The 12,688-nt window shown below is 51.0% G+C and overlaps 4 protein-coding genes across 4 annotated transcripts; 2 read left to right on the forward strand and 2 right to left on the reverse strand.

Annotated features, from left to right (window-relative positions):
• Positions 1 to 1,776: 1,776 nt before the first annotated feature.
• M406DRAFT_50179 (glycoside hydrolase family 71 /Carbohydrate-binding module family 24) lies at positions 1,777 to 4,205 on the reverse strand (the record flags this gene model as incomplete). Its single annotated transcript, XM_040924411.1, has 7 exons — positions 1,777 to 2,857; positions 3,007 to 3,090; positions 3,173 to 3,248; positions 3,323 to 3,502; positions 3,573 to 3,692; positions 3,750 to 3,790; positions 3,880 to 4,205. The coding sequence occupies 7 exons, from the start codon at positions 4,203 to 4,205 to the stop codon at positions 1,777 to 1,779; spliced, it is 1,908 nt and encodes a 635-aa protein (XP_040773027.1).
• A 2,406-nt stretch (positions 4,206 to 6,611) lies between these two features.
• M406DRAFT_240449 (uncharacterized protein) lies at positions 6,612 to 7,607 on the forward strand (the record flags this gene model as incomplete). Its single annotated transcript, XM_040916126.1, has 1 exon — positions 6,612 to 7,607. A coding segment is annotated over one exon (996 nt), but the record flags the coding sequence as incomplete, so codon positions are not given.
• Positions 7,608 to 7,770: 163 nt separating this feature from the next.
• Positions 7,771 to 10,135, reverse strand: M406DRAFT_333997 (metallopeptidase MepB; the record flags this gene model as incomplete). Its single annotated transcript, XM_040920891.1, has 4 exons — positions 7,771 to 7,969; positions 8,039 to 8,494; positions 8,568 to 8,755; positions 8,828 to 10,135. 4 exons carry the CDS (start codon positions 10,133 to 10,135, stop codon positions 7,771 to 7,773), a joined length of 2,151 nt encoding a protein of 716 aa, XP_040772929.1.
• Positions 10,136 to 10,632: 497 nt separating this feature from the next.
• M406DRAFT_266980 (uncharacterized protein) lies at positions 10,633 to 12,197 on the forward strand (the record flags this gene model as incomplete). The annotated part of the gene is made up of 3 exons (XM_040917847.1): positions 10,633 to 10,704; positions 10,806 to 11,371; positions 11,447 to 12,197. The coding sequence occupies 3 exons, from the start codon at positions 10,633 to 10,635 to the stop codon at positions 12,195 to 12,197; spliced, it is 1,389 nt and encodes a 462-aa protein (XP_040772930.1).
• Between the last annotated feature and the right edge of the window lie 491 nt (positions 12,198 to 12,688).

The raw sequence follows: 12,688 nt of genomic DNA on the forward strand, positions 1-12,688 counted from the left end.
CCCGCAATCGTTGTTCAGTTGATTTCTCGAGTGTTGTTCAAGTGGGGTGCCCTGTTAGATGGTGAAATTGGTGTTGTCAAAACTTCTCATTCAAAAACTGTGTTGCCCAAGCCTTTCCATCATAGTCTGTGTTGCCATAACCTTTTTCACCATCTAACAGGGTGAAGAAAAGAGAAAAAAATCAGAGTCCATTTGGGCAGGGAGACAGCGGTGCTTTATACTTTTCGAGAGCACATACGAACTATCTTGTCCACCGACATTTGGTGAAACTTCACACGCTATTCTCGACTTCAACTGTCGTGATGACTGTATTGGCGCCCGGTTCTTTGAGCACCAGCCTTCTCGCGGGGCTAGGACGGCCTAGTGTATCTTTCGCAAATAATGGACAAACACCCCACCAGCCATAGCGTTCATTGACTTGATGACCATCTTTTCTAGAGTCTCTTCTGGTTAGTAAAGGTTGATGGATGGCTTCATCGCGATGGTCATGAGATGTTTTGTTGCGGCTGGTCCTCCTGTTCTCGCACGTCTGTGATACTTTCTCAGACGAATTTACGTACTACTTGCCCATGCAGATCGGCAAAGACATGACACATCGACTAATACCTTCTCACATTACGTGATGCCTATAATGAGCGACACTTACCTTTGCCCAACGCTGCTAATCGTTCCCAATGTCTTGTATGACACTTCGGATCGACCCTCCAGTATCTTTCAACTACTTGATACTGCTGTCAAATACTAGTCATTCACTCACACCACGATACTATTCCTTTAATGGCTAATATGCAGTCTAGAATCGACTAGCGCTGGTATCCTTGAGCTCGAAATACACAGTTGATTCAATGATACTCTACGTTTAGGAGTTGGCCGGAGAAGCTATTCTTAAGGCTTTAACCACGAGATGTCTTGCTTTGAATACTCTGGACAGGACTGAGTATCTTAAGGTTGACCAAGTTAGGCTATAGCTGTGAGATCGTAACAATTCCCAACGTCTTCATGCATAAGCATGTGCGAGCCAAATGTAACTGAGTAGCAATAAGAGTCGAATTTGTGTGAAGTACGATCTTTGCTCGATACTGTCCGACGCAGGCAGTCATGAGCCCTTCAAGGACAATAGCGTAGAACATCACAACATGATCTGCGTGCGGGACCACGATCGAGACCGCCGTACTCAGAAGTCCTGACGTTTAATTGCTGTTACGCTAAGCATGTCGTACTTGTCAACGACAGCTTGCAAGGGGATACGGCCCGGCGGCTTGGATCCCTAGCGCAACGATCAGCATGAGTCCTGCATGAAAGGGGACGGGAGCTAGGCTATTGACAAACATGCACTATTATAAATCATGTTCAAAGCGCCGTTATACACCGGCACGCACCAAGTCTACGGCATCAGGTGATATCAAGAGCCGTTTGGTTGATTAGTCCATGGTCGCAAGAGTCATCCTAGCAAACTACTCAAAGGCTTTAGAGAGTTCTACCACAGTCTCTAGCCATCCATGTTCTATCGCTACGTAACGATGCTGTAATAGCGATACTGGCTGTAGAACCAATGAGCATAGGGGTGTAGTTCGTGAGTTTTTGTAAGCACAGCCTTGTGTCGAGTTCTCACCATGCAGGCAAGACGGGTCCACTTTGCAGAGACTTGCAAAATCTGACAACTACGAATTCTACAGGTAATAGTTAATGAACAAGATAATTTCATTGTCATATTTCTTGCTAGTCGTGCTGCGTAGGTACGAGATACCGGGCCTCAGGTTTCGTCGAACTCCATCTTCAAGAGGAAACCTGACAGGCAGTATTAGGACAATAGCCATGGTTGCCTGCATACGAGCACAATCCGAGGTATGAGTCGTCCTCATCGCTCAATGGTATGCAGTCGGTACCAGTCGTTGCAGGGGCCGTGTTGCCAGTCGAGCTATAGGCTGTACACGTACAAACGCCAGTAGGACAGTACCCGTAATAACAACAGAAACTACACAGACCCTCATAATTGCCAGCTCCTGTCCCTGAGATACAGACTCCAGAAGGTGTGGCTGACGCCGTGGTGGATGAGGTTGTAGTTGCCGTTGTGAATGTGCTCGTCACCGTCGGACTCGTGGTGCTTGAAGACTGCGCCGTCGAAGTCGTCTGGGATACCGTGGTACTGCTGGATGTGGCTACACTGGAGCCAATAGTGACTGCAGGCGTCGAGGTTGGCGTCACTGTCACTGTGCCGAGCGAAGGTGTGGCAACGCAGGTCGTGACCGACAGGCTCACTGTGAGGGAGTTGAGACCGTCAGGCTGTAGCTGGTCTGGCAAGGGCGTGCTTTCTGGCAGCGTGCCCACATAGGCGTTGAAGTTATAGATGCCACAGTTGCAGACATCTGTGATGTCCTTCAGGCTCTGGCCGCTTAGAACGGTCTCGCCATTTCTGGCCAGGAAGAATTTCTGCGAACCCAGCTCCATGTCGATCTGGTACGCCGAGATACCCGCCGGAGCGGCGAATTCTTGGACTTGGCTTCCCGACTGGACCGTCACCGTCCCAGCCTCAGTGAGCATGGCCACGACAAAGACGGAATCGGACACATCTTCATATCCGTTGGGCTTCCCCACAAAGTAGTTGCCCGAGGCGTTGTTGACATCACCCGCTGCCGTGCATGTGTCGGTTGCATCGCAGTCGAGGCTCTTGAGGTTCTGGCGGTACCAGTAGACCATCTCATCGCTCGTCACGTAGCTGTCTGCAGAAGTCTCCCCGTCCAGGAACGCCTCAATGAAGGGCTTGGCCACATCGAGCCAACCGTCATGAGGCACGTCGTTGGTCCACTTGGAGTTTCCATCGTCGTAGTGCGGTGAGTTTAGAGGGCCGATGTAGTGCCTATGGTTTGATTAGACCAATGCATTCCTTTCTTTTACTGCCATGACTAGAAGGAAGTTTCCTTGACTTGTCGGTCGGGCCGGGGAGTTTTCGCGAAAGAAGAGGGAAAGGTGGGAAGGTGTGCAGCTGAGAATTATCAGGATGCTTACGATTCTCCATAATCATTCCAAGTAATGACCTCGATAAACCTAGGGCCCAGGCTCAAGATCTCATTCCATCGGGTGTACCAGAGACTGGTCATAAGTCAGTCTAAACTTCCTTTTTGGCTGTCGCATGGGAGTATCCCATCCTCTGAAAACATGATAATCAACGTACAGATCACTTGGGAATACCCAATTCTTGGAGTATGACACCTCGGCGCCGAAGTGGGTACTGAACCATGCCGAGACCGCTGTGGAGAGGAAATACATCAGAACGACGACTCGTTGCAAATGGTCACCGGCTGGGCTTAGGATCAAGACTCACGTGCTATGTATGTATCCACGGAGCCCAATGCGGCGATGTAGCTATTATCTCCATCTTCAACTGTCACATTCGCACCAGGAGTGGGAGCCTTGTTGTCGCCGTTGTTGGGCCACGCCAACCAGTTGAGTGCCGCATCGATTGTGCTGAAGTCAGCTAGCCCTGGTGAGAAATTCGGAGCGACTGATAATCGTCAGCTGAAGAGTTTCATATCGCAAGATATTATGATGTGATGGATGGTCTCTCAACTTACAGAAGATGTCCACACCTGCGGCATCACGTATCGCGGCGACATCTACGCCATCTCCGGCAAAGGATGACACAAACACTTTGTCATCCACCATCAACTGAGCGTTCATGCCAGCGTATTGAGCTATTGAAACCTGTGTCAGTTTCATTGAGCGTTGCTAACCTGGAGAAATCAGCTTACCTATCACTTCACCAATCTCTGTGCCCTGGCTGGTAGACCACCTGCCCGAGTCCGAATTACATTAGCAAACTGCAGACATGATCACAACGAAATCAGCACAGCGAGATATAAGACAAGGAACAACACAAACCAGTTGAAGTCAAAGGATATGAAGACGTTCATGTCGTTATTAGCGGCGGACTCGTACGCGTAATTCAGTTGAGTGTCCGTAAAGTCGTCGACGCCGATATTGAGTGCGAACGCGGATATTCCCAACGACTTGGCACGTTGCATATCGGCGTCGTAGTCGGCAGAGCTTTGCCGATCACTCACGATGCCAATCATGAAATGACAAAAGACATAACGATCTGTCGTCTGCCTCTTTGACAAAGCATGTGTGCCATCGTTCTGGGCAGTTGAAAGCACCGTGGTGGCCAAGAGAGGCAGGGCCACAAGGAGCTTCTGAAGTGAGAACATTTCCGAGTCTTGTACCATCTTCAAGTCTGAGAGGAGTAAGCCTAGTAGTTACAAGGCTGAGGAGCGAGTTGAGACGAAGTGTGTCTAGGACACATTGCCGCTGTCGGTAGATCAAGCCATCACTCTTATATAATTCACCACTGACAGTAATTACATACGTCTATGAGGATCTCTGGGACCACCATTGCAACCTTCAGATCCATCCGGCTGAGAGGCATATAGGTGACCTACCGGATGCATCTCCATCACGTTGACCCTGCCCTTCGAACGGCCGAAATGCCGCCGCCAAGAGAGGATGCCGTGAGGGAGGGAACCTCGGGGGCATTGTCACGTTGAGCCGGTGCCTGATTGGGAACCACCTAGCGACCCAGAGGTTGACAACGGTGTCTTGAGCTATATACGTACAGGTCACCTCCCATACACTTGCACTGTCTAAGATGTCACTCGACCCCAAGTGATGGATTGGCATGCATATCCATTGTGCACTGAACACCTTGAGCAAACACCTTCCTTCGTACCATCTCATATCCAGCGGGAGCTGGCGATCACGGTTTTCAGAGGCTCCCTGTTTCTTGAATCATTGCTTCCGAATTTGGAAACAAAATGGCTTTGTCCGGGCCGTCCGCCTGAGCATCCTTTCACTTCCCCCATGCTGTATTATGTAGTCAGCTGGATCAATCTCGGGGCTGTTGAGACAACCCACAGCAATGTTGGCTCAGGGGTTGCGATTAGATCCTTGGTGATGTGGGCAAGGCTGGCATTGGCTCTTCAAGGTTTTTCTCTTGTTTTTGAATCACATGGCGCATAAATCAAAATGGGGGTGAGAGTGGCATTACAAAAGTCCAGCATGCCACACTCCCTTCCAAGAGGTCAAAGGTGGGAGGAAAAGGACCAAGTAATTACACGATTGGTCTCATATTCACACCTTCACGGCACATCTAAAATATCACATAACAGACGGATGGCACGTTACTCGACCGGACGGGCGAGTTCAGAGACAGTCTCAATCATTGCCTTGTGACACTTTTGCCAGGTAAACTTGGGCTACAGTGCTAGCTACCCGCTCTTCATGTGAGTGATGGTGTGGTGTGCACCGCTTTCTTGTTCTTTGCTCCCCATGTGGTCTCACCGCGGCGCCCGAGCCCTCTCCTCGATGAACCATCATCACACCCTCGCAATGGATTTTAGTCTCCTCCCTCAGGCCAACCATACGTGGAAAGACAACGTGGGGTCTCCCCCGGTCCCCTCCCCCCTTCCCGTCAGCAAAACACCACCAGTGGCCTCGGAACCCTGCCCGGCTTACTGGAAATTTTGCCCACCTGAGTTCTGTACATTAGTGCAAGGGGAAGCAGCACTAGGCTTCCTCCTCTTATCCAGGTACTGATCCTTCTGTATGTGGCTCGCGAGGATTCAATGAACCGTGCGATCCTGAAGGCTACATGGCGTGCTACTTTGATAGTGATGACGGTGGTTGACATGCGTTAGAAGAACACTCGAGCTTACTCAAAGAGATCGTTAGAACCAGTAGTGCTTTTATTGTCTTGAGGCTTCTTGATTAGCACTGCCTATTGAAAAGGGCATCTGGACTACTCTTAGTGACGTGTTAGCGTATAATTGCTCGAAGCCATCATTCATTGAGCGTGGATCAAAGACTCGAGCTACTTCTTCGTATGGTCGACTTTCGCTTCGAGAGCGTTCTAGCCATAAGACCTAGATACGAATAGCGCCAAATCACAAGAAAGAACGGCAACGATCGACATCAGAAAAGCAGCGTTGAAAATCGCATGATGCGTCCACGAACCTCGAAAACAATCCGGGATTAGGTAATTACAATTGCGTACGCCGCTCGCCAAGGAGCTGTTTTTCTTAGGCGGCACGGAGGTGAGAGGCATGCAAGCCCTGACCAGGTCGCACTCCGGAGTGTGCTAAGTTGCCGTGCACTGGAATTTCAGCCGGGAAGACGGCGTCAACTGCGACGCGAAGGTGAGAGGGGCCGGCTTACTCTCGGTGCCGATGCTTGTTCCGTGGTGGAGGATTTTGCGCGGTGATTGGCAGTTCATGTCGACGGCTATAAAGCGGTATGTTGGGAATTCGAGAAGGAGGAGGACAAAAAAAAAAAAAAAAAGAAGAGAAGAACAAAAACGTTCGAGTCTTTCATACTTCAACATTTCTCAATATCCATCAATACTTTTAACATCTTCTCATCAAAGCAAGTTTCAGCTATACGTGCACACCTAAAAGATAGCGATGCCGGACAAGTCAACCATTATCACTAACGTCCATGTCTTTGACGGAGAACGTGTCCTTGAGGGTCTTCACAATGTGACCATCACCGGCAGCAAAATCACCAGTGTACTGCCTACTTCTTCATCGCACAACGTCCATCAAAGCGACCCAGCAGCGGAACTGATCGACGGCATCGGCTGCACCGTCCTCCCAGGCCTCATCGACTCCCATGTCCACGTCGACAAGGAAGACCAGCTCGACAAGCTCGCTTCCGCAGGCGTCACAGCCGGTCTCGACATGGCCTCCTGGCCACACAGCCTGACCACCGCCATGCGCGAGGCTTCTGTCGCGCCCAACAAACCCCCGCGTCCTGCTTTTTTATCGGCTGGTCTCTTCGCCACGGGACCTGGCAGTGTGCACTCCAAGGTCATGGACGCGCCCGCCGATGCTGTGCTCACTTCGCCAGACCAGGCGGAGGCATTTGTGGGTCAGCGGGTTGCAGAGGGGTCCGATTACATCAAGCTTGTCGCCGACGTGCCGGGCCCGTCACAGGAGACACTTGACGCACTGGTTAGAGAGGCTCAGGCGGTAGGGAAGAAAACGGTTGCGCATGCTGCGTACCATGAGCCGTTTCTCATGGCTTTGAAGTCAGGTGCGGATTGTTTGACGCACGTGCCGATGGATATGGCTCTGGAAGTGGACTGGGCGAGGACGCTGGCGGACCAAAATAGGGTTGTTTGCCCTACTCTGGTGATGATGAAGGTCATGGTCGAGGTCAAGAACAGACTTCGGGCTGGTGGAGGTCCGAAAGGGCCAGATGGCTTGGATCTGTCGTCGATGCCCAGTCCTCTACTCGATTTTGCCCATAGCGTCGAGTCTGTTCGTGTCCTGAAGGATGCTGGCGTGCAGATACTGGTCGGAACAGACGCTAATGTAGGCCTTGTGCATGTCGAGCACGGTAAGGGCATGCAGCAAGAGATGCGGTTATTGCAAGAAGCTGGAATGAAGCCGGTCGAGATTTTGCGGTCAGCCACCAGCCTTCCTGCCTTGTATTGGGGCTTGTCTGGGCGGGGGTACATTCGTGGGGGTGCCATAGCGGATGTCCTTCTGGTGAGAGGCAAGCCTTATAACGATATAAATCATATATCAGATCTGGAAAGGGTTTGGATTGGCGGAAGGAACGTGGATGACATATCGTAGTCAGCACCACAACAACAGACTCTCTCGGAAGCTATCTAGATGACAACCAGATATAGAATTCACCTCCGTTATGGTAGACTACGACATATAGTCAAGATAGCCTTGGCATCCTGCAGACTCCCTGTGATCTACCACCACCTCAGCTACTTGCAGCGCCGAGCCACCGATACAGAGGCTCAGGCCGAGGCTCACGTCCCAGGTAGTTGGTTAACGTCTTCCACTCCGGCTGACTGCTCCCAGGCTTCAGGAGGAGCTCTCTGTATTTCCGAGCAGCGTCTTTGTTGTACGTATCCTCTCGGAAATACGTATCAAAGATGTCAAGTGCCCACATACGTCCCCTTTGCTCAGGTCAGCAGACGGACTTCCTGAGATCTCGAGAGGCATGGCAGATATTGTGTACAACTTACAAGGTGTAGGCGTAATAGCCAGCATCATAGCGGCCTGCCATCAACAGCCTCACGGAGGACTCGCCATGCGCCCAATCCCATCTGCCCTGCGCAAGCGCCTCTCCTCCGTGAACCCCGACGATCTCCCACCATAACTTGTTATATGTAGTGCAGAGGTCCATGCTAGCTAGTGCTTCCGCGCTCGGTGGATCATGGACTGCCATGTCATATAATGCAAAGTGCAACGTTCTCAAAATCGAGAGCGTTGAGGTGCTTGTCGACAGGACTGCCTGGATCAAGTGATCTGGAAGTCGCTGGGGGGGCACATCTTGCTCGTCTGGATGTCGTGATTTCCACGCATCTTTGTACTCGGGAGACACGTATGAGTAGTGTTGAGAGACCTCACGGAGGCGTTCAGGTGTCCAGAGGAAATACTCGAAAAGAATACTCGGCGTCTCGACAAAATCTCGATCAACCCTGTCGAGAGCGAATCAGAGCCTTGATGCATTACCAAGCAAAAAAGTGAGGTTGCTCGGGCCACAACACGTACCTTGTACCATGGAAGCGCGCAAAGGTAGTAACGCTGAGTAGATTATGGATCCCATGGCCGACTTCATGGAACAGGGAACGGACTTCGTTGGCGCTGAGAAGCGAGGGATCCGAACCTGTGGGCTTGGCTTGGTTCATGATCAGGGCAGAACACGGGTATGCGCGAGTGCCGTCCCGCCGCTCAAATCCCTAATGTATTATCAATGACGGTCAGTCACTGTGTGCACCATCAAACTGCCTTCGTTAGCCTCCTAAACTTACCTTCTGAAGGTTGAAGTGTCCTGCATGCGAGTATTTTCCCTCACGTGGATGCAGATCAAAGTACATGTAACCTATGAACGAGGGAGTTGACTTCAGGTCCCAAACGGCGTAGAGAAACACTTCTTCTTGCCACTTCATCTTCGGGGAATTCTCTCCGTGGAGAGTTTGAGCACGTTCCTCAGTCACGAGTTCGAATTCGATCTCGAACAGACGCGAATATAGCTCTAGGATATGGCGGATGACTGTCATTAGCTCAAAGTATTCCATGATCGACTTAGTGTCAACGGATCTTGTCTTTTCTTGGCGTAGGTTGTTGTAGTATGAAATGTCCCACAGGAAGAGCTGCGTGTCATCATTGTTCTTGGACTGGACATCGGATTTCTTCAGGGCTAGGAGCTCGCTTGCCTCTTTCTGCCCAAGTTCAAAGAGGTTGCGCTGGATTTGGCTCAGCGTAGCTCGAACAGCAGCTGGGTCGTTCATCATCTTGTTGGACATCCGAAGCTGCGCCCACGATTTCGAGCCCTTTTGCCGAGCAAGAGAATCCCGTACGAGAACGATCTCACGCGCCAGCGGTATGTTGGATGGTATCCGGTTCAGGTGTTGTATGAAGTAGTGCATCCGAGTCTCCTCACATCTGGCAAATTTGAGCATTCTCTCCCAACGTGGTTTCTTCATGTCCACCCAGTACTTTCCCTCCTGTTCCTCATCACCCTTCTTCAGGGCGTCTATGAACGTCTTGGGAAGACCGTCCAGTTCTTCCAGACTGAACCACATCCCAGAGGTGTCATTGTCAAGATTCGAGATATAATCCCTTTTCAGCGATTCGAGTCTCTTTAGATCATTCTCGAATTGAGTCTTGGCCGAACCCTCCAGATCACAACCATTCTCGGCGAATTCTGCGTGGTGCTTGGTCAGGAACCGATACGTCTCAGGCTTGACAGATGTTTCCGTGGTTGTAGAGAGCACGGCATCGACCAGGGCAAACATGTCTTTCCGCAGATAGCGGTCTACTGCTGCCTCGTCGGTGAGCTTCTTGGCTGCCTTGCATGCTTCACGGATCCCCTTGTCGGGATGTGTCGTGGCCATCAGGTAGATCACGTCGTTCACAGCCATCGTCTCGTTCTCGAGATGTGCGATGGGAATGATGGTGTTCTCAACTGTTGCCTGGCTTGGAAGGACGGTCTCGACAATCTTGTCCCATTCTGCTGTAGTCGCTGTGATGGTTTTCCTGGCATCTCTGAGCACGTTCTCGGGCGTTGGGTCGAACAGCAGCGGAAGCTGTGGCGGTACACCGTGCTCTATCATCATGTTTGATGCTTGAACTATCCTCGTAAGTGAACCGCACAATGTATAGAATTTGCTTGGAGACTTGGTATCAAGAGCTAGGAAGAGGGGAACGCAGAAGCAATGAAAGCTCAAGGAGTTGATGGAAAAGTCACGGTCTTACCTGCCAATTGCAACTTTGTTCCCGGTTGAGAATTACACTATTTCCGTCTAAAGGCGTGTTCCAACAATTCTTTCACAGTATTTACTGTGGATTCTGTCTCGCTTAGTTGTCTTAGTGTCATGCACCACGGGAAACGGCACGAGACGCCTCGGCTCCGGAGGCCGCTTATTGCTTTGGTGATCATCCCTTATCGCGGTGTGACTCCGTCCGTGAATGCCATTCCCGTAGTTGTGAAATCTCCTGCTTCTGACATTTTTTATAACAGGCCAATACTGGCTCTGATGGCATCAATTTTTGATCGGTATATACGAGCCTCCTTCAATTTATCATCGACTCTCAACAGCCTCAAAAGATCGCCATGGATGACGAGGAATTTCCGTTCGCCCATATTCAGGATGTCCTCGGACAGTCAACCTTCATCAAGACATATGTAATATGGTCCCTTGTATCCTGTCGAGCATGGAGTGGAACTCTGAACTATTCCTGCAAAGTAACGGTGATTTTTCATTAGCTGATGATGGGTGTTTCTAGACGGTCATTGCTTTGGGGTACCCGTGCACTGCCGAGCCCCAGTCCGTGATGGAGGAGCTGTATCGCGCCGCAGACCGGCTCACCAGAGCATTTCCCTATCTCGCAGGCCATGTGGTCCGCCGAGGTGCCGGTCCGGGCAAGACTGGACTGGCCACGGTGATGCCGTATCCTCCAAGCGCAAGGACGAGCCTCGTCATCTTCAAAGACTGCACACAACTATGCCAGCCTTTCGAAACGATTATGAAGCGAGGAGCTCCTATGGAGATGCTTGACGGACACTTGCTTTCTGTTCACAGGCCTTTGCCTGATCTATACGACGAATCAGAAAAGCCTGCCCCTGTGGTAGAGATCCAGGCCAATTTTGTTCATGGGGGTGTGATTCTTGCGTTCCAGGGTAATCACACCATCATGGATATGAACGGGCTAGGCCAAGTGATTCGGTTATACGCAAAAGCTCTCCGCACTGAAATTTTCTCAGATGACGAGGTTGAGCAGGGCAATCTAGATCGGCGAGACATAGTGAAATTACTTGGGCCAGACGATGAAAAGGTTGATATGAGCAGTAAGTGCCATAATATCGTTCCCCCCGGTTCCTCCCTCGCCCATAACTAGTCCTAATACACGGCAGAATACCTTGTCAGGGAGAAGGAGGTACAACAGCCCCCTTCGCAGCCCCAGACACCAGCTGTTGTTGCACAGTGGGTAGACTTACACTTCCCTGCCGATAAACTTGTGGAACTCAAAGAGCTCGCTTCAAGACCACCACCAGGCGATCAGTGCAACGACAAGACAGCACAATGGGTGTCGACAGACGATGCGCTCACCGCCTTCCTCTGCGCAAGAATCACAGCAGCACGGCTAAAGCGCATGCACAGGATGGCACCCAAGGCCATCTTTTGCCGCGCGGTCAATGGTAGACGCTTCCTGGGAATTCCCGCCGGCTACATGGGCCATCTCGTCTGGTGCGTCAGCAGCGAAGTCCTGATGGAGTCCGTGGCCACCATTACAGATAACTTTGGCAGCCTGGCGCGCCAGATGCGCGCAGATCTGGATGCAATTCGCCCAGTGGAGATCCAGTCTTTTGCCACGGCCCTCGCTGCTTCAGAGGATAAAGGGGCGCTGTCGCAGGGCGCTGGGATGGACACGGCGGATGGCTTTGATCTGATGCTGTCAAGCTGGTCTGGGCTCGGTTTCAGTGACATCGTCTTTGGCAGATTGGGCAGGTCGGTCTTTACAAGAAGACCTAAATTTGCACCTATTGAAGGGCTTCTTTATCTCATGCCGAAGAGTGTGGAGGGGAATGTGGATGTAGCGTGTTGTCTTAGGTCAGAGGATGTTTACAGACTCAGAAGCGATGAGGAGTTTGCCAAGTATGTTACGTGCTTAGGATGACAAAATCGCGTTAGTGAGATAGGACCAGCAGAGGAATGACCAGGTTTCTATATATCACATAGCTCCTGTCCCATCAATGCAAACACACGCCTCATCTTTGCTCGCAGTGCGCTATGACTTCCCCCACGCCGGAAGCAAGGTGTCCAATACCAGCAAAGGATTCACTCAGGACGAATGGTCGAATGGCTGACACAGGCTTTTTGCATTGGACCAAGAAATTAATATCATGGCAGATATGGACCTCGAATCTGTGCCTCGCCTACCACCTGCCATCCCTGAACGGCCTTGTCAGTGCCCGTCGTTGCTGACTTGTTAGACTTGAATTTCATCCGAGGCATTCATTCACCTCCACCATCCCATCTTAATTTTGCGGCTTCTCGAAGTCCATTTGTGGAGCCGACAGATGCAGGACGAACACACAGACACGCAAACTTTATTTGCCCTGCAACATTTCCGCCAAGATGGTAGACCGTCCAGTGACCATGCCAGAG

The sequence above is a fragment of the Cryphonectria parasitica genome, assembly GCF_011745365.1.
Source record: "Cryphonectria parasitica EP155 unplaced genomic scaffold M406scaffold_8, whole genome shotgun sequence".
In the NCBI taxonomy this organism is placed as follows: Eukaryota; Fungi; Ascomycota; class Sordariomycetes; order Diaporthales; family Cryphonectriaceae; genus Cryphonectria; species Cryphonectria parasitica.